We start from the raw sequence: 27,625 nt of genomic DNA, 5'->3' as shown, positions 1-27,625 counted from the left end.
GAGCGGGGCCGTGGCGGGGCCATCCCGCCTCGGGGCGGCACCAGGCGGCGGGGGGCGGCACGGCGCGGCCCGGCCCGGCACGGCGCGGTCGGGCGGCCTCCGGCCCCGAGCGCCCTCGCCCCGCCGCGGGCCGGTTCTCGGTTGGGTGGCAGGAGCTGTCCCGCAGGGGAGCTTCGGAGCGGCCCGGGAGCTGCGTTACCTGTTGCTCGCCGTGAGGAAAGGAGAATTTCTGTCGGCTGCGCCACCGCGACCGGCTGCGGAGCACTCGGACGAGGGGCAGAACGCGCACAGGTGGCGGCGTGGGTCTGTCGGGGGAGGTTAGGTCCCAGGCTGCCTGACACCCAGCCGGGTTTGCAGGGACGGCGTGCCCCACGGCTTCACCTTTCACTCTGCCGCTGCACGCCCGAGCCGTCCGAGAGACGAGAGCGCGGAGCTATACGAATGGAAACAGGACAGAGGAAAAGGCAGATGGGAAGGACGACGACGATTGAATTTTTAGTCTCAGAATTTAGGCAATGCTGAGGAGGGTGGCAACATCATTTCCCTGTTTCTGTTCGTTGTTTCTGGCTGGGATGTCGTTTTTGGTCCCAGCAAGGCCCCAGCGGTACTCGGATGGCCTGGTACCAGCACGGAGGCAGCAATAGCCACTCACGTGAAGACTACAAGGGTGGTCAGTCTGCCTGTCAGCATTTTCCCTCCTGGAGATATGCAGCATCTGAAAAGAGTTCAAGGCTTACTGAGTGAGTTCGGGACACTGACGTACTAATATACAAGCATTTCTGCTCATCGAGGGGCCTCAAACATCATATCCCATGTTTTATACAGATTAAACATATAGCTCACATTGTCTGTCCTGCGTTTGTTCGCTTCGTGAACCTTTTAACCTATGTGTCAGAAGTTCTCTAGAGGAGCCCAGTTGTTTTAATGTCGTGTTGAGGCAGAGTCCCCAGAAAGAAGGCAGTCTGGGTGCACAGCTCATGCTTTGTAGCAAGCCCTGATCTCTGTAGATGGATGCTTACCTGGCTTGGAAATACATTTGTTTGGAAGGCGAAGTTTACAAAAAGAACCTTTTGATCACTTATTGCTGCTTGGCATCATTAGTACTGAGCAAGGGCCATGCATATCTGGTTAGTTAATTAGGTTCTTGGCCCTTGCTGTACTTTTGCCTGCGTTGGTGTCCAACAGAAAAAGAACCAAAGGAACTTGTCAGAAAATCCCTGCAGGCTGTTATATTTCCTTTTTCTTTTCGCTTGACACAGTCAAATATCGTTGAGTGCCCTGAGCTGTTGGTAAAGGCAGGTTTACCTGTGGAAGGGCTCCATGTTTAGGAATAGAACAAAGGCCTTAATATCATTCAAATGTGTAAGCAAAAACAGCTGTGATGCTATTATATCTTGTTGAAAAGACTCTGAGATGGTTTCCTTTATCTTGTGGCAGTGCTGCTCAATAGCTAGCCTTCTTTTCAAAGCCTGGCTTGCGTTATCGTTGTTTTTAAGGAGGATAATCACTATTTCCAGCTTAGGGGTGTGCAGTTCCTTAGCGGGGCCAATATAGCAGATCAAGTGAGGGACAATTTCATTGAAGTATGTCTACTGATGGTCAGCAAACAGAGCCAGAACCACCTGATGGCTGCATTAATTGTTGCTTGCTCCATTTCAGGGAAAGCTGACAGCAAGAGAACGAATTCTTCTGTTGCTGGACCCTGACAGTTTTGATGAATATGACATGTTTGTGGAACACAGATGTTCTGACTTTGGGATGGACTCTAGTAAGAATAAGGTATTTTGATTTCATATAACTCTTTTTTCTTTGTTCTTTGCTGTTTAGCCAGCCAAGTGGTTGAAAATAGACTCTTCTGTTCACACACAGCTTAACTTACTGTTTTGGGTTTGGAAGGGGTTTGCAAATGTCCTTTTGTCACTTGTAATTTCCTTTTAACTGTTTACATGGTTTATTTTTCTATTGTTTAAATTTGATAACTTTTTTAGAAGATGACCTGTTTGGTTCAAATATCTCCTTGGATATTGTCTTAGGTTTGTATTTTAAGTAATAGAGGAGTGCTGCAGGGCTTTGTGGTTACAACTTTGTTGGTCAAGTCAAATATAAAACTCATGTACAGGTAGATACTTCTGCCTCTCTACAGGTATCATTAGAGTTATAGAATGAAATAATAATTCAGATCTATATTTATGCTTGCCAAACTACAGAGTCATAAAAGCCTTTAGGGCCTTATAATCTGATATGTCTGGAAATTCAAGCAGTTATACTGGTCTGCTAGCAAGCTGCAATCTGCTTCGCTTACGCAGTTTTTGATATGTGGCCTTGTATCCTGAACCAACGTGGTACATGAGGTTTGTCATGTAGAGGAACAATGTGTGGTTCCCCAGAGTCTCTCACACTAACATCGATGCCTGACAAATCACTACATGGGAAAAGTATTTTGTTGCGGTGTAATACAGAAGTGGCTGACAAGCATGCTGGGATGTGTAGGTGGCTAGTGCAGATGAGCCTGTTCAGCGTGAGTCTTCCTGTGGCAGAAGGCCCTCTTTCCTGCGGGTTGTACTGTTTTGGGATGTGGTGAGAAGCTGCTCCATGTGTGTCGCTGCCCCGTGCTGCATACAGTGGCTACAGCTTCTGTTTATGCGCTAATTCAACCATTGATCATTCTGTAGTCCTTCAAGTTCCAGCTGCATGCTGTGGGCGAGGGAGGGATCAACAGGCTTCCACCGTGAGCAGCTGGGGCATGGGAAACTGGCAGAGGTGAAGGACTTGTTTTCATTTCTAGTAGCCAGCTTGCTGGTGGGACTCAGTGCTGGGAGGGGTGTCATGCTAGATGTTCCCTGCTCTGGTTGAATGCAGGAGCAAATGCCTTCTTTTTTTTTTTTCTTACTGTTCCCCAGCAAATTGAATGAACTGCTGTGCTACTTTTCATCACAGTGTTCAATGCTGCATCCCACAGTGCTGATAACAAGGTGCTGTTTCTGAAGATATGAGGAGCAGCAAAGTCCCGAGGGTGACAACAGGGTTAATGTTTTCCATGTCCTTCAGAATTCACCTTTCAGTGAGCTACAGGTTGTGTTTCATGACAGATGACCTAATTGGTGGGCAGGGAGCTGCAATATTAGTTTAGCACAGAATTTCTCTGGGTTTTTGGAAGTTTCTGAAGGTAGTGTGAGGATTGCACTCACTTCCAGGACGCTATTGGCTGCCTGGGCTGTTAGAAGTCATCCTTGAGATATGAAGGCTGGAACTGGAGGTGTGTTTTCTGCTTTCCTGCATGCCAAAAACCATGAATTGGTAGCAGTGCTGTCTGCGCAGCTTGAGAAAAGCCCACAAACAGGTGTGACCTTCCTGAGAACAGACCACGTTGTGTATAAATGGGCCTTAGAGTGGACCCTACACGATACACTTTTCCTGCAAAGAGCAAAAAGCATTGAAATGCCTGGAATTCCTTTGTGACAGAGCAGTAAAGTTCATTTTCTGCTGCTGTTTTGAAAGATGTCTATGTATTTACTCAAAAGCAAGACAAAATTGATAAGGAGATGTTTAAGATTCACAGGCTGTATTTCCTCTTCCAATTCCTTTTTCTTCCCATATTTACAGACTGAAAAATAGTACAGGTCCAGCTTAAGTGTTTTCAATGACTAACTGTATTTATGACCTCAAGAAAGGTTCATGTACTGTGTCTCTTCTTTCAAAATCATCAGCTGGTTCTAATAAAAGGTACATCCTATCTCTGAGGGCATGGTTTGCCTTAACTCCAGATGTACTGAAATTTGCGGGGAAATTGCAAAATTCACAAATCTTTACATGTATACACAACTAATATATGGCATTACCTCCACCCTTCCTTTTCAGAACTGGGGCAAGTCACTGTGGAGCCCCCACTGCAAACATGAAAGCCCAGCCCTTTGAGAGTGCCGGTCTTTGCCCTGACCTAGTAGTCAATACAGATTAATGTGTTTTTCTTTTAATGGACGTCATTGCTGCTCTGATATTTTAAATTATTATTTTAAATTAATTTTATTTATTTTGAATGTAGTACCCTGGAGACAGTGTGGTGACTGGCCGCGGACGGATTAATGGGAGACTGGCTTATGTTTTCAGTCAGGTATGTTTCTGCTTCTTACTTTTTAAATAGTGCGAACTTATCTTTTGAAATAAACTTACAACATTTCACCGTGACCATGTAGTAATATACCTGTTTACTTCTGCCAATAAACGTGAGATAGATACAACGTTCTGTGGGAAGAAGCAGGGCACTTTCAGACAAGAAGAGGCAAAAAAAGCCTTTCTGAAAACTTTTTTTGGCAAGAGATGAGGTTGTGGACAAAGTTGAGATGAAGCAAATGAGGAGCCAGTGAGAATGTTCTGAAGTAAGAAACTGTTATTGCTTCCGTGTGATACCATGGGGTGTTGATATGCCGAGAGACAGGAGGAGCCCCCCAAAATGCAAGGAGTGAATTAATGGAGGAACCAGCGAGCACGGTGTGCTGGAAGCACGTGAGAACTTGGACTGTGTCGCGGCAGCTGGCTGTGCATGGCTGGGCTCCTGGAGTCACACAAGTGTTGGCAGGCGCCTTACTGGGAGCTCTGGGAGCCGCCTTACTGGGAGCTCTGGGAGCCACCATCCTGTCTGAAGCTGCGGAGCTGGGGCTGCCTGCCGGAGGTGTCAGCTGGAACTGGAATGAGTTGAATTCATGGTAGAGGGTACCCGAGCAACCTTGAACTGTTTTTTTTCAGGTTTGAACTCTCTGATTAGTCAAAGAGAGAGAATAATTGTACTTTTTGTATTAAAAATGTTTCATAGGGAACACCGTAGATGTAGATTTCTTTTAGTTAAGTCTTAGCACGGTGAAAGAAGAGCTTTCTTGTAATTCATTGATACCTGTCCTTCTGTTCTGGGCAGTGAAGTAGCCCTGGTTCAGATTGCCACCGTAGCCACTAATGGTTGTTGCTATGTGACCTTGGAGCGAGGTGTGCACCCTGCCTGTTTTGTTTCTGGTATGTAGCCCTTCCAGGGAAAGGCACTGTTGATACCAGGGCCTGAACATAAGATAGAAGCTGAACAGAGGCCTTGTTCAAAGAACAAGAGTAAAGGTCAGTTTTTATATGAAAAGAATTTAAATGTGTGCCCTCACTTAAAAAAATATTTTTTAAAAAGACCGCATTCCTCTACAAATTCAGCTGTTGCCTGAAACGTCACTTCCTTTTTGGTTCAACTGCTAGTCATAGTGTTCTCTGTCAACACTGGTTTTAGAGTTTCTTTGACTCAGTGGGAATGCATCAGTGAAACACACCAGATGTTGACCCTGGGCTCTGTTGGTGCCAGTAGGTGTCAATATCCCTTTTCCCTTCTGGATTAGTCCCAGGGCCTCCTGTTGTTTGTTCAAAATCTGCCCAGGCCCAGAGGTAGCACCAACACTCAGTTTCGTCTGACACAGTCATTGCAGCACCCGTGAAAGAGCAGTAAACTCCTGGAGCATAACTCATGAGCATAGTATAAAGCAACAGCACATTTTCAGTTCTGGATTTCTGCCTGTTTGCAGATTTATCTTACCGCTGCCCCTTGGAGCGGGATGCTCCTTAACGTGAATTTTCTCAGGCTTACTCCAGTCTACTCCAGTATTGGTAAGTTCCTCCACGAAGGAGGAACATATATTTGTAGAGAGTGTTTGCTTGAAGAATAATAAAAGTAAGTGAGACATAGCAAGTTTGTAATTTTAACGTAGAATTGACTGGAAAATTTGTATAAAAGATCTTTTTACTTGTAAAGAAGACTTGGATTGAACAAGAGGGATCTGTAGGCTGCTGTAGGGAGCCTGATTGCCTTGGAGCAGCTCACCAAATGTAGAGCATTGCAGGATTATTCTGTTTACTTGCCGCATTTTACATCAGGGTCAGTTATTGGGATTCATTCGTCTGCTTGTTATTGAAATGATTCTTTCCCTAATCTCAGAATTTGTTTTGCTTCCAGGACTTTACTGTATTTGGAGGTAGTTTATCTGGAGCTCACGCCCAGAAGATCTGCAAGGTAATATTTCCCAGTAAAAAACAACAACAAAAAGATTGTCAGTGTCCTTTTTTTTTCCAATCTGTTGTGCTAATGACTGGAGAAGATGATTTGTGACTGACTTAGTGGGCTATGGTATATGTCCCTGGCAATATGAAAATGCCTGTCTCCTTCTGTTTGTTAAGATGTGACAGCACAGGTGAGCAGAGAGGTACCCTTTGGAAGCTTTTCAAGTATAAGAGGGCTTTCCTAAATAATACACACTTAAGTTGATTTTCTGCTGTGGTACGAAAGATCAGAGAGACTTGCGAAGTATGAATATAGATTAAGTAGCCATTGCCTACTGGAGAAATATGAAATGACTTGGAAGAAACTTCTTGCTACAAACAGTGCTATGTGAAGTGTAATATTTATAAAAAGCAAATGTAACAAGAATCTGAAGACAAACAGTTTTACAACTTAGAGGTCACCTTGATACTCAGAGCTTCTGTTATCAGGCACTTGTGGCTATTCTTGTTTGCCTGCTTGTCTCACTGGAAAAGGTGGTGTTTGAATTCCAGGGGTGTGGAGGACAACAGCTCTTTCATGCATGGGTGTTCAGTGGCATGGGCTGGGGGAAAATTCTAGAATTTTTCTTGCTGTGCAATTGGAATCAAGGTATTGAGCACAAGGCCTTTTTTCCTGCTGGAATTACTACTTTTTAGCATACACCCTTAAGCAGTGAGGGATATAAAACTAGGAGACACAAAGACTTTGGGATGGGTGATAAATACTTGGCTTTACCAGGTATCGATATTGGGAAGGGCATTTGTGTTATCCTTTTATGCTGGAACTTTGCAATGTCTCTTTGTGACGGGAGAGAAGTACTGGTACTGAAATGATGGGATGCTTCCTGTTTTTTTTTTTTTTTAACCTCCGTTTTCTAAAGAAGCAGGGAGATTATTGGTAGCAGAACTAGAAAAAAAATGAGTCTTTCTAGTTGTTGCTGCATTCAGTTGGCATCAGTCTCAATGGTAGCCTCCAAAGTTTGTAGGGTCTGGGTGCATTAATTGCTCAGTCTGTGAGGCTGCAGCTTGGGCAGCAGAGGGCTCAGAGAAGACTGGCAGGGCGTGTGCTGTCTGTCACATTTCTTTTAGCTCTTATTGGGCTGGATTGTGGGAAGCAGAAATCAGTTCTGGGAGACAATCTTGGCTCCTGCAAACCTTATCAGTTGCTTGAGGCAAGTAAAATGTCACGGAACGTGGGGGTGAAGTTGCTCTTGCTCAGTAGGGCTTTTCTGGAGATCTGCCTCTTTGATGGTGATCAGCTGCCATGGGCATTTTTCCTGGAGTTACAGAGAGGCAGGGCTGTTTGGCATCTTGCAGCACAGCTGCCAGGGAGGTACGTCTGGGCTACAGATTGCCTACTCCTTTTGCAGAAGAGCCTTATGGTCTTTCAGACCACATTAAATGCCTGTGGTTTCTCTGAAGCAACAGGGATTTAGTGTGGCTCTTCAAGGTAATATGTGTTCCACTTGTGGTGGAGAACACTTCAGAACCTATTTATTTAATGTGCACCTATGATGTCAAGTTTCAAGACAATTGTTGAGTCCATGAGATGAAGAAAAATAAGTGTTTTTGAGAGTGAAGCCTGAAATGTTCCCCATAAAAACTGGCATGACAAAAAAAAAGTCTATTTTCAAGTCTATAAGCACATTTTGAGTAGTCTAAATGTGCATACTGATGTGTGCTTTATTTTAGGTTTTTATTTTAGGAATTTAGGTGGAAACACCTTGAAATAAGTAATTAATTCATCTTGTAAGTCCTTGGAAAACAGTAAAAAGTGTCAGTGAACTTGTTTCGCTAACCTGACCTGATAGGATGACAGGCCTTCTGGGAAGAAGCAATAAATGTCAACTGATTTCTAATAAGACATTTGATAACTCCATGCCTAACATTCCTCTAAGCAAACAAGGCCACTCGTGGCTCACAGCGCCTCTGCTTGTAACCCACAGAGGTGGCTTTTAAACATGGGATTGTATTTAAACTGGAAAGTCATTCCCCATGTCTGCCACAGCGATGTTCCAACTTTTAAATAGGCACCCAGGCACAAAGCTTGAAGAATGCTGGTTTACTTTGTTAGCTCTCAACTGGCGCTGTTTCTACTTGCAGATACTCAGAGACAGTTATTTCTGATTCGTGTTCTGGTTGGAATTGGAGTACTGCTGGGATGCTACTGATTTGAACATGCCTGAGTATGCTTACTATGTTTCTAGGCAATATAAAATCCAACGTGGATGCTGCAAGACCTCTGAAAGACGGGACTGACTGTTAAATCTTAAAAAGTTAAAGATAGTCTGAAATAAGATATAATTGAGTAACAGTGATCGAAAGGGCAGGAAAAAGCAACTTAAAATACCAAAATGGAGATTGATTGACCATGTGTAGTTTTACAGAAAAAAATATTTAGGAGTTGAAGCAGATTTTAATATAATATGCCAATGCTGTAATGTTTTGAAAATGGTGGATGTTTTGCTGGGATCTAATAAGCAAGGATATTTTAAATAACATGTAAGAAATTCAGTCTTCCCACTCAAGACTCTGCTGCGGTATTGTGTGTGATCTTGAGGCAAGTTACCAAAATGATCAGAGGGCTGGAGAATAGGTTGTAGAAAGGACAAATGTGATTGAATTGATGTTACTTAGTCTAGGAACATGAAGGGAAATATGAAGACTGAGGGGAGATTGAGGTACTTGGGTGTTTACGAAGGCAGAGGCATTTGTAAATGACAGAGTGAATTAATTTATCTCCCTGTCTACTGTATGTTGAGAAGGAAGTAATGGTTCTAAATTTCAAAAATTTAGTCTTCTCAAAGAACTTGTAATGAGGTCTTTAAAAGATGTTTAGGTTTAGAGCTTAGTGATATGGTTTAGTGGAGGACTTGTTAGTGTTAGGTCAGAGGTTGGACTAGGTGATCTTGGAGGTCTCTTCCAACCTAGATGATTCTGTGATTCTGTGAAGAACGATAGTCAAGCGTTAGATATACTGCTTTGGGAGATTACATGGTCACCACTGCAGTAAACATTTAAGAATAGGTTGGACTTACACAAGGGAATGGTTTAGGTGCAGTTGAGACTTCTCATGAACAGAGGTAGATTGGCCCTTTCTGGTCCAAACCTCTGTGATTGTGTCATTTAGCACAAGCTCTGGGTGATGCAGTATGAGTACAGAGATGCAGAGCTAGTAAGGCAGATCAATATTGAGGGACACGAGGGATTAAATGTGCCTACAGTCTGCATGAGCCAAAACATTGTGTGTCCGTAAGCAGTTAGAGACTGTGATAATTAACACAAGAAAAGGAGAAGAAGCTAAGCGCTATGCAAGCAGTTCAAATTCTGTTAGGTGGATTTTTTTCTAGGGGATGTACACTTTGACGAGGAAGGTGGCGTCTGCTTTGGAGTTTTAGCTTACCTAGGTAAATAATGAGGATTTTGTATTCATCTTCAGGTCATGGATCAAGCTGCCCTGGTTGGCGCGCCTGTGATTGGGTTGAATGACTCAGGAGGAGCCCGTATCCAAGAGGGAGTGGAGTCACTGGCTGGCTATGCAGATATATTTTTGGTAAGTGGCCTGCTGGATGACCAGAAGGCTTGCCATCCACAAAGAAGGACAAAGCCTGTTTTTAAGTTGGTGTTTGTAAGTAAACTTTAGGATACTATCATCCTATTTCAACCAGTGTTACCTGGTGGATAAAGCAGTTTGCGAGACACAGGCTGTCCTCTTGGTTCTTCTTGGTTTTGGCTTTAGTCAAATTACTTTACTTGTTAGTTCCATTTACCCATCTGTTAAACAGTAGTAATGCTAAACCTTGTCCAATACTGTGAGCTGATTAGAAGCTCTGTAGGAGTTTCACTAGATAGTGAGCTTTGTCAGAAGAACAGGCAATTTCCTTAATTGGAAGAGAAGCCCAAACAACTATTTAATTTTGTGATTCATGCTGAGTACATATTGCACGTGTTGGGCTTTAATTTCTCACAAAGTGTTGATGTGTTTGTCAGAGACAAGCGGGCATGCTCTAGTCCAGAGTGTGTTTTGTTAGGTGACTGATGGTTGTGATCCACCGCTAGTTGTCCCTGTGTCTTGTCTGAGATACAGACATGTCAAGGATTTCATGGAGATTTGCTTTCACTAGGGCTGATAACGGTGAGTTTTCTGCTGCAGAAAGGAGGACGTAGAGTAAATCAAACACTATGCGCTTGAAGATAATGTGAGAACTCAGATCAGAAGCACCAAGTGCCTGTTCTATCAAGATGGTGGATCAATGAGGGAAGAAAAAAAATGCAAATCAGAGGTTTCTGTGCAATGAGCAGTTTGCAGTACAATGGAACTTGTTAATCTTATCATTTGAGGACATCCAGGACTGATTAGACTGGTGAAAGTTTTATGTTTCTACTGTGTTTTTCAGTCTAAAGACTTTTTTCCTCTACACACACTACTGATCTTTTTTCCACTGAAATTAAGTTATTTTTTATGCCTACCAAAACACATAGTTTTAGAGTAAGTGAACATAACACAAACATGATTTGCTTTCAGTAGGAATGAGAAATGTCATTTACTGCAAATGGTAGGAAAAGTAATAATCACAAACACATTTTAGAATTGTTTTGAAAACAAGTGACAGATAGATCCTGAGAACCATCATCAGTCATCTTACTGGAAGTTTTCTTTTTGCTTTAGTTTTGCATGTGTGTTTTTGGCTTTTGATTTTCTTTTTTAACATAATGGCAGCTGAGTGGGTCAATGACATCTGATTTTTGTAGCACTGACCGAAAGGACAAAGTTCATCCTGTTTCTAGTTTTTTCTTTTTTACAACCATGTGGTATGTTTGGGGCAATGGGTTTTTTCAAAATTAACTTTTCTCTTGCTTTTCTGTTTCTTTGATTAATGGCTGACCATGGCCAACCATCAGCTTTACCACTTTAGAATAGAATTACAGAATAATTCAGGTCAGAAGGTACATCTGGAGGTTCATAGGCCAACGCTCTGCTCAAAGCAGGGTCAACTTTAAAGGTAAACCAGGATGCTTAATCTTGTCCTGTCATGTTATGAATATCTCTAGGGATGGAGATTTGACAGCCTTGCTGGGCCTGTGTTCTAGTGCTAAACCATCCTCAGAGATTTTTTTTTTATTTTGAATCATTTTTTTTTCTTTTATCTAGTTGAAATTTCTCTTGCTGTGACTTGAACCCATTGCTCCTCAAAGAATGGGTCTTTGAAGAGTCTGACACTTTCCTCTGTGTAAGAACCCTTCAGCATAACTGCAAGTAGCAGAAGGCTCTCCCTTTGGTTTTAGTTTTCCAGGCTGAACAAACCCCATTCCTGCACCCTCTCTTTGGACACTGCCTACTCCAGTCTCTGACAATCTTGGTGGTATCTCCTGGACGTGTTCCAGTTTGTCAGACTTGTTGGGGCCCAAAACAGGATACGAAGCTCCAAATGTAGCCATGAGAAGCCAGCCAGTCTTGTTTTTGATTGAAAGAGGCCTTACATGAGATTAAAAGAGGCCTTACATGGACCTCCCTTTCTACCAAGTTTTAGTACTTCAAAAAAACATGAGGTGCAGAAACTATAGGTTTAACTGATGGTTAAAGTGTATCACTAAGTTCCAGGAAGTGCTCCAAATCTCTCATACTCACTTTAGACAGTTTCAGTATTCCAGGTGTTATTGCTAACCACTTCTAATACTGAATTTCTGATCCCTCTGGACCTTTATTCCTCCAATATAAGGCTGGAAATGATGCACAGAAAGATCAAATTTATTGCAACTTGGAAAACATGACAAGTGAATTCCTTGCTTAGGACATTTCCTTGAGTATTGTGTAATGAATTTGTTCTCAGTATGGGTGCAATGGCCCCTGCTGCCCAATTAAGGGAGATAAACCAGGTTGCAGTTCACTTTTGGGAGGTAAATACACTTAATTTACTTCTGTCATCATTTTGAGCAGGTATAGAGGATTTAGTGCAAGAATGTGGGAGATTAAGGTAGTCGCTGAAACAATAGAGTTTGTATGGTGTGGTGACCTTCTCTTGCCTGTTGATAGTTTGTACTTTTGTGCTCATGAACAGAAAGAAGCAAAACAGTAGAAACAATTATCTTGCTTTTATTTGCATTAAGGCATTCTGTCCAGCTATTTGTCTCCCAGTAAATACACTCAGATGTCTTCTCCTGTTTGTGATTGTGAATTCTTGCACAATCTCTGAACAGATTTAAAGATACAGATACTTTTTTGGGGAGGGTGTAAAAACTAGATGTCTGTTTTTTTTTCTGTTGCAGAGAAATGTTCTGTGCTCTGGGGTAGTTCCTCAGATTTCCCTCATTATGGGTCCTTGTGCTGGCGGAGCTGTGTATTCACCTGCTTTAACTGATTTCACATTCATGGTGAAGGTAAGGGTGCAGTGTGTCCTGACCTGCTGCTTGTTGCATTGATCAGTCACAGTCAGACTGATTGTGGATCAAGGATTTGGTTGGTGAGGGTCTCCTGCTTTGGAACAGTAAAGGCTTGGAGTTTGCTGCAGGAATATCATTACTGTCATTGTCAGCAGGACCGGAATAGTCTGTTCCCTTATTCTGCACATAGGATAGAGGAAGAGATGATTAATTTTTTTTGTTAAAAATCACTTTGTTCAAGATGCTCACTTAAAAACAACAACAAAACTGCATAGTTTCTGTTTTAAGTTTCAGTTTTGAAGAAAGTCTAAAGTATTTAATGTAAGAGTACTTAATATATTACCAAATTGTCTGGAATGCCAAGGTTGCCAATTCCATATGGTCAGGTAGCGTGGCAAGTGTATGACCTGGTTTTGAACACATACCATTACCTCATTTTATAAACTGTTGTGATATGTTGTGCTCCTGGCAGGTATTGATTGCAGGTAGGTTGTGACAGTTACTGCTCAAAGCACAGACGGGAATATTGAAAAAGGCTGTCTTAAGTGATTTTTAGAAAAAGAGTAATGCCTGTAAAGAGCTTCAGAAGAATTTTTGTTAATGAGTTTTGTAACATCCAAAATCAGTGTTTATAGGTGGGGTGAGACAAACATTTCATCCCCTTGTATTTTTTAGGCATTTCATGCTAGTACTTTGACCCGTAGAACCATAATTATTCTTTCCTATTCAATTTAAAGTTTCATGGATACTCAGCAAAAAGTTCTTCCGCCTGTCTTTCTTCAAGTGTATTTCAGTGCTGACAAGTCTTTCCTAGTTTGTCATAGGAAATAGCAGTACATGCTGTTGTCTTTACATAACAATTTGTTTTTGTCTTAAATTATTTTTCTGCATAAAGAGATAATGTATGCAGAGAGAATAGTACAGAAATTGAAAATAAAGGGTGTATAGAAATGGCAAAGTATGTCTCCATATTGAGGCTAGGTTAAATTAAATTGGATTCAGTTTTATTCTTCATGGAAAGTTAAGAATAACTTTCCCAAGTAACCTGCAGATAACTGATTTTTTTGTGGATTTGTGGTATAATACAATAGGGATTTTTTAGGAATTTCTTCCCTATGTTATACTGTTTTCTTATTTTGGGGAAAGTCTCTAGAGACTGTTGCTTTTCCTTAAGTGCTTTTTCAGCTTGGGTCTAGCATTTACTGACTGTTTTTGCTTTATTCCCTCCCCTAGGATACGTCCTATCTTTTCATTACTGGCCCAGATGTAGTTAAGTCTGTTACCAATGAAGATGTCACACAAGAGCAGCTTGGGGGTGCGAAGACGCACACTGCTGTGTCTGGTGAGACCTGGATAGTTTACTTCATGTACTAATTGTTCTTCAGAGTAAACGACAGAGTTGTTCTGGCTCGACAGCTGATTACCTAATACAGATCTTTGTAGTCATAGGCGTCACTTGAGTCTAAAGGATAAAGCTCTACTTAGACTCGTGATCTTACCGCGTGTAGGGCTCTCTTACCAGTCCCTTTTAGTAATGGAAGACAAAATAGGAAAAGTGGGAGTGTGGGAGAGTTCTGGGATTTTGAGGAGAAAGTAGCAAATCCAGAAGATTCCAGAAGTGAAAAGGTTGTAGGAGGGCAGAGCTCCCAAGGCAGGTTTGGGTTGGTGAGTTTTTTGCTTGTTTTCCAGAAATTTGCATAGGTCGAAAAGATTGTTAACAATCCCTTGTTTGCCTAGTAGCGTGATTGGTTGAACTTCCCGACTAAAAACCAAGTGCCATCATGAGATGAAGCTCTATTTAAAAAAAAAAAAAAAATCCCCTGGGGAGACTTGGTGACTCATGAATCTTTTTGAGGCTCATTTGGGATCTCAAATTCTGTGTTAACTGTGCTGCTGATGAAACAAAACCACGCGTGCACACGTGTGTGTGCACGCCCACCCCCCCTTGGATCCAGGCTTTATGAAAAAGCGTGCAGCTCAAAGCTTGAGTCCAGCACCGCAACCTGTATTGAATTCCTGGAGGTTGGGATCCTGCTAGGTCTGTGACAGCTGATAAACCAGTTCACGTTATTTTAAATATAAAATCAACAATGCAGACCTGCCATGGAAAAAGGCTAATATAGCCACGCAGTTTGTAGGCATTTTTAGCTGATTGGATTTGGTTGCTTGAAATTCCCAATTGTTAATAGACTAGGTTTAAAAAATCTTGCTGTTAGCTCTTTGTATCTTTATGGATACATACTCGAAAATGAAACATTGCAAAATAATTACAATAATTGCTTCTTTCCAGGAGTCGCACACAGAGCCTTTGAGAATGATATAGATGCTTTACTTAATCTCCGAGAGTTCTTTAATTATTTACCTCTTAGCAACCGTGACCCTGCTCCAGTCTGTGAATGCCATGACCCCAGGTAAGAGGAAACTGGCTGAGAACTGTGGTCTCTGACCACTGAATTCCATGGCTTCTCTGGCACAAGGAGCGTAAAGAAATGAGTGTCTTGTGCCCGGGCACTTGGCTGATACTTCTGTGCTGTAGTGTGGGAATACGGGAGGTGTTCCATTGTGCATGTGTATATACGTACATGCTCATTGTTAGATTTAATTTTTTATTTTCTGAAAGCAGTGTTAGGCAGGCTGTATCCAGGACATGGGGAAAAGTAATCTGTGTCCAGATTCACAGTCCTTCAAATGAGCACAGTGAGGCAGAAGGTTGCACAGTGCACAAAAGTGGGGATCTTGCCCTGCTTTGTCAGTAATGTGTCTGTTGGGTAAGTTTGGTTTGTTAAGGTTAGAGGTGGGGTAGCAACAGAGGTAAAGGAGGCTATAAGTTTTTTGTGTTAGGTTGCTGCCTATCAGGCCCATTATGTAGTTGACAGTGAAGGAAGGGCTTTGGGATTTTAATCAGAGAATTTTTCCGAGACAGAGCCAGCATGGGACTGCTTCAATAGGCAACCTTGCTCGTAAAGACAGAGGATGTCAGTGGAGTAAACGCCTTTCAACCTGAGCCAGCTGCACCCCTTGTTCAGCCCTTTCTGGAGGCAACCCCTGAAAGGTTGCCACACTTTCTTGTGTGGGAGCTGCTCCTACACTTGTTCTTCCTTTTGGTTTTAGGTGTGTGTGGTGTTTGTCTTCTGGTTCTGCATGTGTAGATTTGAACGCGGGAGATGGGACTGTTATCCTCTCTTTGTGCTCGTTGTTCTTTGCAATGTCTTTGAAACAATTTCGGGAGATTTTTTAGATCAACTTTACAGATCACTGTTCTGGCGTCTGAAATACATTGTTCACTGTAAAGAGAAATAAATTTGCCAGTTGCTGTTTAGAGAACGGTCAGACAAATCAATTAGTTACATGTCCTTAAATTTTCTACAATGTTGATCTTTAAGAGTTTATTAAACTGGAAGACTGCTCTGTCTTGATAATGACAAGCCAGAGCAAATTTCTTGTATTGTTTGGTAAATTTGGGGGATTATGTCTGAAGTAAGCACTTTTTCTAAGCATTCAACACATAGTACTGGGATATTTAGCTTCTCTAGGCTTGAATGTGATGTTTGAATTTCATTATGGAAGCAAGAGTCTATTTTTTAATTATTGTATCTTATGATGGGCAGTTTATTTTCTTGTGAGAAGCTTCAGTTACCCTGTAGCTACTAATTGAGAGATTAGTTCTTAAGTGAGACAATCTTTTATGTAGCACTGGATATATTATTAGAGGATCACAGTATAATAAATACTCAGTAATTTGTATTAAGTTCAATTTAGTTGTCTTTATACATGTGAAGACAGATCTGCTTGGTAAATTTACCTGTTTGTATAGCAGCATCTGCAATATTTCTCCAGTTTTGTTAATACTTATATTGGTAATATTTCACCTGAGCACACTGACATCTGAGTGGACTCCTTTTGCTTTGAATTGTGGTTGATCCTTCAGTCAACGCCCATTCCACTAATTTCATTCTCCTTGCTCCATTTTTATGCCAGGAGGAATTGCCACTAATAATGTAAATGAAATGTTAAATACTCTCATCTTCATTGTTAAGTCCAGAAGCACTCTCCCTCTCTATTGTTTTTCTTTCCCTCTCCAGTTAGGTTCTTTGTGGTGTTGAAAAATGTCAGGTTTGCGTGCTGAAACTCATGCTGGTTAGTTTTTTGTTTCTAATGTCAGTGGCTTGGATTCTGTAAAAAGTTAGAGGGCTCCTATGGTGCTTATGGCCACCAGTTTTGAAGAATGTCTAGTTCTACATTGTGTGGTGTGATTTAACTTCTGGTGTTTTTGACTGTAAGCAAGTTCTGTTTCCTTGAAAGCCTGAAGTATGCATACTTTCTGGAAGAGGTACTTACTGACTGCTGGTAACCTAGTGCAGTTTCATATTTCTGTGTAATAAAACCCGGTATTGATCTGGGTGACAGTTTTCTCAAGCTCTCACAGTCTTCAGATGACTGCTTTGATGATGAGGAGCAAATCTTTTCTAATAAATGAGATCTTAAACACAATTCTCAGCCTTTTGTGTCCAGTGACCCTACTAGAAAGCTCCAGATGTCCCTTATCTGTGATTTTTTTCCCCTGTGATATCCTGGGTAATGTCTTCATTTTACCAATGGTTGTTGATTTTACTGCCATTATAATTTCCCTCTCTGTCTCTGTGAATTTATGGGAGCAATAATTTCTCTTTTCCATTTTCCTTATCCCTTGGGATACCTGAGAATATAATCCATAGGTAACGGACAGAATTTAAAACACATTTGTACCTACTTCATGCGAAAGCAAAAGTACTCATTGTAGCTTGGGGTTCAGTATCCTAAAAGTGGTTGCTTTCAGCTGATAAAGGTTTCATTGTAACATTTTATGAAAATATTTGTATGTAATACTCTTAATTGTGGAAATGAACTAGGAACATCACTGTAAGATTCATTGTGTTACTCTCTCGGCATGGAGCTGTGCCTGCCTAGTCTCTGCATGTGAGCACAGAGACAGCTGAGGGACTGATGTTACTACTTTTTGCCTGATTTTGACAAACTGCAGATCATTTACTTCAGTTTTAAATTGGATGTGTAGAGCCGTGGGTTGTATTATTTTAAATGTATGAGTAATGGCATCATTAAAATAGTAATTCAAGAAAAACTTTGCAGAAACACGATTTATAACAGAGTATTTTTGTAAGGAATAGTACAAATGTAATATTCCTGGAAGCCTTTTCAGAGGTGACTCATAAAAATTGACACCTCTTGGGACTGTGAATTAGCCCAGAGACCCAATGAATGCAAACACTTGTGAAGTCCTTAACAAAACTAATAGAATTGAAGACAGAGGTAGCTGATAGTGTGAGCTGCTAACAGGGTGGCACAATTTTGTTAAATGTGAAGCTCCATGTGAAGTGCACCATTGTTGAGATAACCCAAATAATGGTAAGGATCCTGCAGCCCCAGCCATTACACCGAAGAAGCTGTGAATGGACGTGCTTTCCCCTCCCACCATTCTCTCCTTGGTTGGTGCAGGGCAGGTAAGTATGGACAAGTTTCCTGTGGTTAAGTTTATTCAGATGACAATTGCGCAGCATGGGCAGGGAAAGCATCAGAGTTGTAAATGTGCAGCTACTAAATTTGCTATGTGCAGTAGGTCCAGGTACATGACAAGGAAACATTGTCAGGAGAAACCATTCCACCCCTCCAGCTGTAACTACCGGGAAAGCAGGCTGTGCTGCCTCTGATGAACACTTGAGCTTCTTCCCAATGCTTTCCCCATGGCTGAGTTTCCCCAAGCGCTGCCGGACCTGCCTCCCGTGCCCCTGCAGTCTGCCTGCTGACACTCATCACAGGCAATAAATAGTGGCTCCTCTGGTCAGGGAGGAGAAAGCGTATGTCCAGGGGGTGAGCTCATGGGCAGAGGTACCAGCGAAAGAGATGTCTCCTTCAGGGAGAGGTCGGTCGGGCTTTTTCCTTCCCAAGGAGCTCAGAGCAGCAAATCGTCCCTTCAGTGGCCGGCGGCACAAAGGGCTGCAGTGAGCGCTGTCTCCTTCCCCATGTTCGAGTAGCAGCTCCCATGAAGTTTCAGAGAGTTGAAATTGTTTGCCTGAGTTCGTTTCTTGGTGTTCACCTGATCTGTAAATATTGTTGCTTTTATCCTTATTTTCTGCAGTGACCGTTTGGTTCCTGAGCTGGACACAATTGTCCCAACTGAATCTACTAAAGCCTACGACATGCTGGATATCATACACTCTGTAAGTCTGCGAGTCTGAGCACTGCTGAGAAAAGTATAAATATCTTACATTCTGTGTATATATAGATGTAAATAATGGAAAGAAGCTAATAATGCTGCTTAAGATCTATTTTCTAGTCTTTACAGGTTACTTATTTTTCCCCTGTGTAGTGGCCATGCATGAAGGGACAACAAAAGCTGCAGAAACAAGATTTTAGCAGATAAAAGGAATCTCAATGTTTCTTTTCAGGATGTATCTCCGCACGCTGCATGCATAACTGTACCGATAAAAGATGCTATAACTCAGTTTTCCATGTAGAGTTGAACCTCCCCTTGTTTGTTAACTGCTGTCTTGAATTTTATCACTTTTTTCATAAAAGGTAATAAACTACGTAGAGGACATTCAAAGGGCTACACGTCACCAATTATTCTAAGTCACGTACATACACAAAATACAAGAATATTTTTTTAATTTTAAGTCAAGCAGTCAGAAGCTTGCAAACTCTAGCATCAATGTTTCACTGAGTGGGGCAGATCTCCTGGGAGGGTGGTAGGGAAATAAACCTTTTTTTTTTTTTTTTTAACTAAAAACCAGTATTGTAATATATAAATAATGAAGATTTTACGAAAGAAGCATAAGCAATGTTGGTAATGCGCTTGCCTAAGTGAGCAATTCATTTTTTACAGTTGTAACAACTTACTACATTGTAAACAACTGTGCAGAGAACAGGTTTGTAAGGTGTGGAGCACCTGGGGAGTCTGAATTTTGAATATTAAAATTTCCATCTGGTACTTCTACCAGTCAGATGCTGAATGGCAGGTGACCTAGGGTTCTGAGTCAGTTTCACAGGCAGCTTGTATGTGCTTGTATATGGTGGCTGGGGAGAGTTCAGATTTGTAGGATTTTTCCAGATTTTTCCCTTTTGCTATTTGAGTTGACTGTCTCTCTCCACACCCTTACTCAGTGAACACTTCAATTTGCAACTGGCTGCCCTTAGATTAATTTTAGTGGAAAAAGGAAAGCTCAGGATATGTTTTTAATCTGTAGTTTCTTCCATTCTGAATTTCAGTACTATCTGTTCCAAGTGAAAAGGTGAAATTTAAAACATTCTTAAGTGAATTAGTGGAAAAAAAGCACCTACGGACTCTCAGAAGTATTAAGAAAGGAAATAAAGCATTAATAATACATTAAATAATACATTTTTTGCACCTTTTCATTTGCCTCATTCTCTGGAAGGACTGTCAAACTGCAGTGCGTATAGGTGAAGTTGTCATAAACAGTTGAAAACAAGGAGTTATAGTAGAAAACACTTGGCAGCCGTGTATAGGTGTCGCCACTGCTCCATGTATAATTATGATCTTTTTTTTGAACATGTGAATTTTGATGCTGCTTTACACACCAGTGGATGTCACTTTGCAGAGCACACACTGGAACTTCAACCTCAGAGAGAAGTGCAGCGACCAAGGATTTGTGTTTCCAGTTAGGTGTGTTTGACGTAGCTCGTTTATTCCCTCTGCTGCAGATAAAAGTGTTTCTCCGTTCCCCTCTATCTTATGCAACATCAGTGACCTCAGGGATGTGCACAGCTACGGCTGCAGCAGAGCACCTTATGTTGGTCTCTATTATTAATAAAGCGCTCTGAACTTGTAAAGAAATAGAGTAGGTATTAAATATATATAAAGGAAAGTCCCTGAGTTGAAGAAGTAGTATTTGCTTTTTATCACTGGAAACTGTTATTCTAAACGTGCAGTTTGCCAGTAATTGCCTTGTGAGAAAGAAGTTCTCAGCATCCGGTTTGAGATTTTTATTTGTTATAAGCTAGGAAAACAGGCTTACTGCAGAGGAAATGTCATAAAGATGATTTTCTCTGATGGAATGCTTAGGTGGCAATTTTGATAATAAATGCAGAACTAGACGCTTCCTGCAAAGATGACAAAAAGATTTTTTTTCTCTCCTCATTTTTTTTCTTTTTCTGCAAATTCTGAAACGTTAAGATTTCTGATACTAACAGCTGATTTTATGTTTGCCTATGTAGAGAAATAAACATACTTACGTCATCCTGAGGGCTCTGCCTAACTCTCTTGCAGATTGTCGATGAAAGGGAATTCTTCGAGATCATGCCTTCCTATGCCAGAAACATTGTTGTTGGGTTTGCCAGGATGAACGGAAGAACTGTTGGGATTGTGGGCAACCAACCCAAAGTAGCATCAGGTTGGAGACAGCTGTAGGAGTCTGATGTGAAACTTTTTAATGAACTGTGTTTTGTCTTTTTTGCACACTTGCTGTCTGGCTATGAAATTAACTGGTTATGGTTTGTATTGTCTGCCACTCTATCATACCGTGTTTTTCTACCACTTTCTTTGTCTTGAATCTTGTTGTGCATTTTTGTGACTTGCTTGCTGAGAGTTGTAAAACTGCCTGAAAAAAAAGCACACATTTCTTTACTGAATCAACAAAACATGTAACAAAAGGCTTGCTGTATCTAGCACAAGAGAAGTGGTAGCAGCACATAAACAGGGTGGGTAGAAGACCACCACTGACTTGGCAGCAGCCTGTAATTAATTGGATTAAGCATAATATGGAAACTTCATACTTCAGGTCCACAGCATTTAAATACCTAAAGCTCTTCTGTAGTGTAGCTCTTCTGAAAATGCAAAGGTTTCAGACATACAAGTGTGGGGCTCAATCTCAAGTAATTTAGATATAAAGGTACAAACACCTGTAGCTAAGATCACCCTTCCCTTTTTAACTAGGGAGTGGGTTTTTTTTTGCCAAAGTTTTTTTTTGCATAGTTCCAGTGAATGACCTGGAAAAAAAAATCAATACAGATAAAATTTAAACAAAAGATTTCTTGTAAATTACAAGAATATAATTTAACCTGAGACTTCTTGGGATAGGAGCTCTGGGATAGGAGCTCTCTATGCACAGTGGTCATTGCCAAAGGATACTGAAATTGCAGGTTATATTTCAGAAAAATGAAATGACTGCTTGTAGAATGTAACTTGTACTTTAATCTTAGAACTGAAACAGCAAAATTCATGATAATCTGTACGTTAGCTAGAGATAAGATTTTTTTTCTTTTCAAAACAGTTCAGCTAAAATACAGAGTGTGATTTTGATGTTGCCTTGAATTACTGCCATTAGCAGATCATTAACACCTTACCCTGTTTTCTTAACTTTAGGCTGCTTGGACATAAATTCTTCCGTGAAAGGAGCCCGCTTTGTTCGTTTCTGTGATGCTTTCAACATACCTTTGATTACTTTTGTGGATGTTCCTGGATTTTTGCCAGGTATGCCTTGTCATTTTATTTCAGTTAGTTTTGGGGCAGGGGAAGTAGGAGAAGGTGGCAGTGTAAAAACCTGTTTTAATGACTCCCTAAGAAGATTGTTTATTATACTGGACCTTAAATAAGACAGATTTTAAAAGGCTACTGTTTGGGGAAAGAAAGAAAGAAAGAAACAAACAAAAAAACCTCTGTATTCTAAGTACACCAGTCATCACAATAGGATGTGATATGCAGGTTATATTCCAGAAAAAAAGATTGCTTAAATAAGCCAATAATATTTCTACAAGTGTGTTTTAAAATGACAAAGCTCTGCAGGGCTTCACTGAAGAGAGGGCAGTTCATACAGCAAGTTAGTGCCGAACTGGTTAGCAGACTGGTTACAGACACTGGGATGACCACTTGGCCAGGGCTGAGAGTGAGGTGAAGGCCTATCGATCTAGGAGGGTTAAGATGACCTCCTTGCTGGGAGTCCAGCACAACTGCAAAGCTGCAGCTGGTGACTTATCTAGGACAAAAACCCTGCATTCTCTGGAGATGATGTCCGTGCCATAAACAACATGGAAGTAACACTCACGTTCTTTGCTATAATGAGACTCCATGTCCCTTTAAAGACTCACCTGTTTTATTTATGTGCCTATAGGCTGGACAGCGTTACCAGAGTGCTCTGCAAAGGCAGGGACTTCCCCAGATGCAGTGGCAAGCAGTCCGATACCCAGCTTCCAGCCCTGCAGGTGGGATTCTTTGGGAGAGCAGCTCCGCTGATCCTCCTGTGGGCAGGGAGGCCGCAGGTCAAAGCTGTGCTAGGAGTGTCAGTTGAGGGCACCTTGAAGATGCATTTTGTGTTCAAAATCTGCTCGTTGCTGGAGGTACTGAACTAATACAGTCAATGTCACTAGTCAACATTCAATTTCATATCTTAATACAATACATTTTGCATGCTTTAACAATGAGGCAATACAGAAGAGAACTTCCTCTTTGTTCTTGCCTCCTTTCCTTTCTTTCCTGTAGACACACCCTCCTATTCTTATTTGGATCAAGAAACAACTTGGTTCTCCTTAGCACTTCAGTAGCCACAGTGTGGCCACATACAACCCAAGAACAAAGTTATTTTCATGTAGCCAGTTAGAAATAGTAAATTTTTATGGCATAATAGAATGTTGTTTTAAAGTAGACAAATGGAGGATAAATACAAAATAGAGAAAGCTAAAGAAAGAAGATCTGAGGCTTTATAGCGATTCTATGCTGTTGTATTTGTTGTATTTGATCTGGATAGGCTGGACCGATGGGCTGAGGTCAACTGCATGAAGTTCAACAAGGCCAAGTGCCGGGTCCTGCATCTGGGGCGTAACAACCCCAAGCAGCGCTACAGGCTGGGAGATGAGTGGCTGGAAAGCTGCCTGGCAGAGAAGGATCTGGGAGTACTGGTTGATAGGCAGCTGAATATGAGCCAGCAGTGTGCTCAGGTGGCCAAGAAGGCCAACAGCATCCTGGCTTGCATAAGAAGCAGCGTGGCCAGCAGGTCTAAGGAGGTGATTGTCCCCCTGTACTCGGCTCTGGTGAGGCCGCACCTCGAGTACTGTGTTCAGTTTTGGGCCCCTCGCTACAAGAAGGACATGGAGGTGCTCGAGAGAGTCCAGAGAAGGGCAACGAAGCTGGTGAGGGGTCTGGAGAACAAGTCTTACGAGGAGCGGCTGAGGGAGCTGGGGTTGTTTAGCCTGGAGAAGAGGAGGCTCAGGGGAGACCTCATCGCTCTCTACAGGTACCTTAAAGGAGGCTGTAGAGAGGTGGGGGTTGGTCTGTTCTCCCACGTGCCTGGTGACAGGACGAGGGGGAATGGGCTGAAGTTGCGCCAGGGGAGATTTAGGTTGGATGTTAGGAAGTACTTCTTTACTGAAAGGGTTGTTAGGCATTGGAACGGGCTGCCCAGGGAGGTGGTTGAGTCACCATCCCTGGAGGTCTTTAAAAGACGTTTAGATGTAGCCCTTAGTGATATGGTTTAGTGGGAGACCTGTTAGTGTTAGGTCAGAGGTTGGACTAGGTGATCTTGGAGGTCTCTTCCAACCTAGACGATTCTGTGATTCTGTGATTTTACAGAGTTTGGAAAGATCAGTACATTACCGTTAGGAAATTCAGTTCAAGTAACATACTCTGAGTGAATATAAGTCTGAATTAGAAACTAAGATTGGGACTAGATTGCAGGGTTTGTACTTGCCAGCTTCTGGGTGTAGGTTGAGCATCTCAGATGTTTTCTGACAGCTTCCAGGCATAAGACCTGGCTGTTCAGATGTCTGCCACTGGAAAGTGTTTGTAGGTTTGACAAGTCCAACACTCTGGAGGGAAATACAAGAACCCAAAGTGAAATTGCAGTTAAGAACAGACATTTTTAAGTGTAGGCATACATTATTGGACACTCAAATTACACTTGAGTGGAAGCATTGAAGTCAAGCCAGCAAATAAGACTAACAAGTAAGTTTTAAAAAAAATCTCACAAAACATATTTAACTTAAAATCCTCTATTTTTTAAACCTTTCATTAAAAAGACCCCAAATTACTGTAAGAGGTTAATCTCAGGTGCTGAAAGAGGAAAAAAAAAAGTCAGCAGGTGAATGAACTGCTAGAAAGTAACTGGGGAGTTACATACACAGAGGTATGAAATTCAGAAATCCTAGAACTGAAGTACGTGAGATTGCTGTTTCCAAGTGCCAGGCCTCACCCATGGTTCATCCCATACATGCTCCTTACTGCTGGCACCATCATGACAGACGGTAACTGAAGGCACTGCCTCCATGTGCGTGTTCTGTGGGTACGCAAGGCAGAGCAATACCAAGTGTCCTCCGGCTGTTACTTAGTCTTTTGGTGATGAATTACTTAGCTGTCTTTCTTGCTATCTATGAAGTGTTTTTCTGTCATTTCTTTGGATTCTGTAAAAGGCTTTTCCAAAGTTACTTATCAGTTTGTTACGCCTCCTGGGGTGGTCGTGTTCCCTCAACTGGCTGTTGCAGCTGGGGCTTTTGGTGCTTGGATCAGAATCATCTGGTCTTGTGAACACTGTGCCATCAAGAGGGAAAATAGTTGCTGAAGAACTTCTTCCTCAGAAAGGTCAGAGTTGCTCTTGCAAGTAGGAGCCTAAGATCTTGAGACTGAGACAAGTCTTCGGAAAGGTTGGGTGGGTGCTCCAAAAGCTGGGGTCTTGTGCAGCTTGAAGTTTTTTGTTTTTGTTTTGTTTTGTTTTTTCCCCTGGCTTGCTTTAACAGAAAGCAATCAGTTATCCCTAAGGCTCTGACTGAACCCAAGTTTTGACACGGATTTACCTATTTTCATTTTTGCATGTAATTATCTCAGATTTTGCTCATCGCTGTGTATTTTCTTTTGGAATCTTGTGCCTTTTTGCTTTTTCATCTTGTCAGACTTTTGGTTTGACCATTTCCTTTTGCAAGTTCAATAGTGTAGGCAAATACAAAAAAAATAATCAAGTCTTCCATCTTCTGTGGGTCTCACAGGTAGGAATTTGAACCCGATAATTGCATTACCATCAATTTTGGCTTTGCTATGATATGTTTTTTGCAAAGAGGTCAAAGATAGTTGTTGTTGTTGTTGTTTTAGGTACTGATTTGCTGGAGCTGGGCCTTGATAAAAATCTACGGCTGCTGAATACTCTGATTGTATCTTCAGAGAAGTCATGATCCTAAGACTATCAGCTAGGCCTGTTCTTGTGACAGAACTTTGTAGGACATCCTCTAAAAATGTATGACCTGTATTCCTACTTGCTGCATATGATCATTCTCATAAACTACCAGCTGTGAGATTGCTTACAGAGGACTTCATGCTGTGTCCTCTAAGGTCCACCATCTTGGGCTTGCTTGAAGGAAGACTAGCACAGGTCTTGGGTCTGGTAGCCAAGCTGCCTTTAATATGGTCTAGAAAAAAGGCTTTTGGAAGAGTGTGGGTTTCTGGAGAAGTGAATCTAGGCTGCATGTTTCTCTGCTAATCACATTTGGAGTCTTCAAACTTATGTAACTGAATTTTGTTCCTGGGAAGATACCATCTGGTGAGCGTTACACTTCTGTGACCTTATATGCACAGAGACTTACTTTATGTTTCTTTTGGTGAGGTGTTTTGTAGAGCTGCTCCGCATCTTATGGAGAACATCGCCTGCAATACTACCTGCTCGTGGATATTAACACCGCTCTGGTTGTTGTTAGGTTTGCTGCTGGTAATAGATGATGACACTTGCCCAACTGTATATCCTTTTTTTGTGAACTTCCTGGAGTGAAAAATAATATTTCTGGCTTTTGTAGGTACAGCTCAGGAGTATGGTGGAATCATCCGTCACGGTGCCAAACTACTGTTTGCCTTTGCAGAAGCAACTGTGCCTAAAATTACTGTCATCACCAGAAAAGTAAGTTGGTATAATTCCATGGTGGTGGTTTATAAAATGAGTTTGTTTTCATTAACAGCAAGTTTACTTTTGTGAAGCTTTGTATGTCTATCCTCCTGCTTTCTGCAGTTGTTATACCGCCATTTGTCCCATCTTTGTCAGTGTACAAGAGGCCATTTCTCTTATTCTTAGAATATTACTGCTCTGTTCCTGGAACTTCAGTCTCCTTTTCCAGAAGCAGTGCTGATTTTGTCTTTCTGCTTTCCTCACAGGCTTAACACTTGTGTGGTTTCTCTTCTTCGATATACTTCTCCTATACTCCCCTTAATTTTCTTGCTTTCTCTTTTTCTATAAGGTACATTATGCTCCTAAAGGTTTCACTAAACATCTCTCAACTTTTTTTCTTGCTGGTCTGTCCCTCCTGTTCTGTTTTTGCTTGTTTGTTTGTTTAGTTGTTTTTTTTTTCCTGACAAGCTTTTTTCCGATAGACTTAGGATGGCGAAAAGCAAAAAAAACTTTTCAGCTTTCTATCCCTTTGCCTTCCCTGTTCCTTCTGAATATTACTTTCTTCTTTTTTTTTTTTTTTTTCCAAGCTTGCATCCTTGCCGTAGTTTTTAGGAATGCCTTGAAACAGACTCTGCTGCAGTTTGCTCTGCAGTTCTGCAGTATCCGTTTACCATTGCTGTCTGGACCACTTCCAGTACCAGAGTGGAGCATTGCAGATCTGAGTGCTGTGCTCCCTGGCCAGGAGATTCCAGAAGCGGGGCAGCCGGTTTGTTTGAATGCACGTGCAGGGTGAGGCCTAGTGCTGCAGATATGCAGACTCCTCTTATCTGCCATCAAGAATGGCCTTGCATTTCAGCAGCTCCCTTCCCTGCTCTTTTGTGGTTCTAGTTTGTGACGTCTAGTCTTCGGAGATTGTTGCAGTGGAGTTTTTACAATTCTTCATGATTTTGACCAAAGAAGTGGAAATGTCTTGAACACGTGTGCTTGCAAAAGCCAAGAGCCTTGTACCGGTGTGTTGATGGACCAAATCACAGCCGCCTGTAGGTTCTGCACGCTCTCTTACACGTACAAGTGTAGCCCCACTTGCTTGTCTTTGGAATGATAAAAGTTGCGGGAAGAAAGTAAACTGTTTCTCTGTGAGGTCCCTTCATGTTAATTAATCCCTTGGTTTTTGTTCCAGGCCTACGGGGGTGCCTATGATGTGATGAGTTCAAAGCATTTAAGAGGAGATGCGAACTATGCCTGGCCTACTGCAGAGGTGGCAGTGATGGGTGCCAAGGTGAATAAATGCATGCTGACTCTCATGCTGGTGTGCAGCA

At 41.7% G+C, this 27,625-nt stretch overlaps 1 protein-coding gene and 1 long non-coding RNA gene across 5 annotated transcripts in view; one reads left to right on the top strand and one right to left on the bottom strand.

Annotated features, from left to right (window-relative positions):
* PCCB (propionyl-CoA carboxylase subunit beta) overlaps positions 1 to 27,625 on the top strand; it is a 29,440-nt gene that overhangs the window by 207 nt on the left and 1,608 nt on the right. The window contains exons 2-14 of one of the 4 annotated variants that reach the window (XR_014588137.1): positions 1,660 to 1,779; positions 4,043 to 4,111; positions 5,978 to 6,034; positions 9,500 to 9,613; positions 12,328 to 12,438; positions 13,675 to 13,783; positions 14,732 to 14,852; positions 18,575 to 18,656; positions 20,723 to 20,846; positions 21,818 to 21,925; positions 26,221 to 26,321; positions 27,195 to 27,346; positions 27,487 to 27,553. Coding sequence is in view for 3 of the 4 variants with exons in the window: in XM_083848719.1 (XP_083704845.1) it covers positions 1,660 to 1,779; positions 4,043 to 4,111; positions 5,978 to 6,034; positions 9,500 to 9,613; positions 12,328 to 12,438; positions 13,675 to 13,783; positions 14,732 to 14,852; positions 18,575 to 18,656; positions 20,723 to 20,846; positions 21,818 to 21,925; positions 26,221 to 26,321; positions 27,487 to 27,585 (1,215 nt within the window). In the remaining variant the exon portion in view is untranslated. Of the gene's footprint in view, positions 1 to 55; positions 741 to 1,659; positions 1,780 to 4,042; positions 4,112 to 5,977; positions 6,035 to 9,499; positions 9,614 to 12,327; positions 12,439 to 13,674; positions 13,784 to 14,731; positions 14,853 to 18,574; positions 18,657 to 20,722; positions 20,847 to 21,817; positions 21,926 to 22,562; positions 23,286 to 26,220; positions 26,322 to 27,194; positions 27,347 to 27,486; positions 27,586 to 27,625 lie in introns of those variants that run through there. The other 3 variants (XM_083848720.1, XM_083848719.1, XM_083848721.1) reach the window with 3 other exon arrangements.
* Positions 12,327 to 20,787, bottom strand: LOC310904253. The gene is made up of 2 exons (XR_014588139.1): positions 20,689 to 20,787; positions 12,327 to 12,621 (listed from the first exon to the last, which is right to left on the bottom strand). It is a non-coding gene; the product is annotated as an uncharacterized lncRNA (long non-coding RNA).

Source organism: Anser anser, assembly GCF_964211835.1.
Source record: "Anser anser genome assembly, chromosome: 9".
Lineage (NCBI taxonomy): Eukaryota > Metazoa > Chordata > Aves > Anseriformes > Anatidae > Anser > Anser anser.
This window is presented reverse-complemented; position numbering and strand designations above follow the sequence as displayed.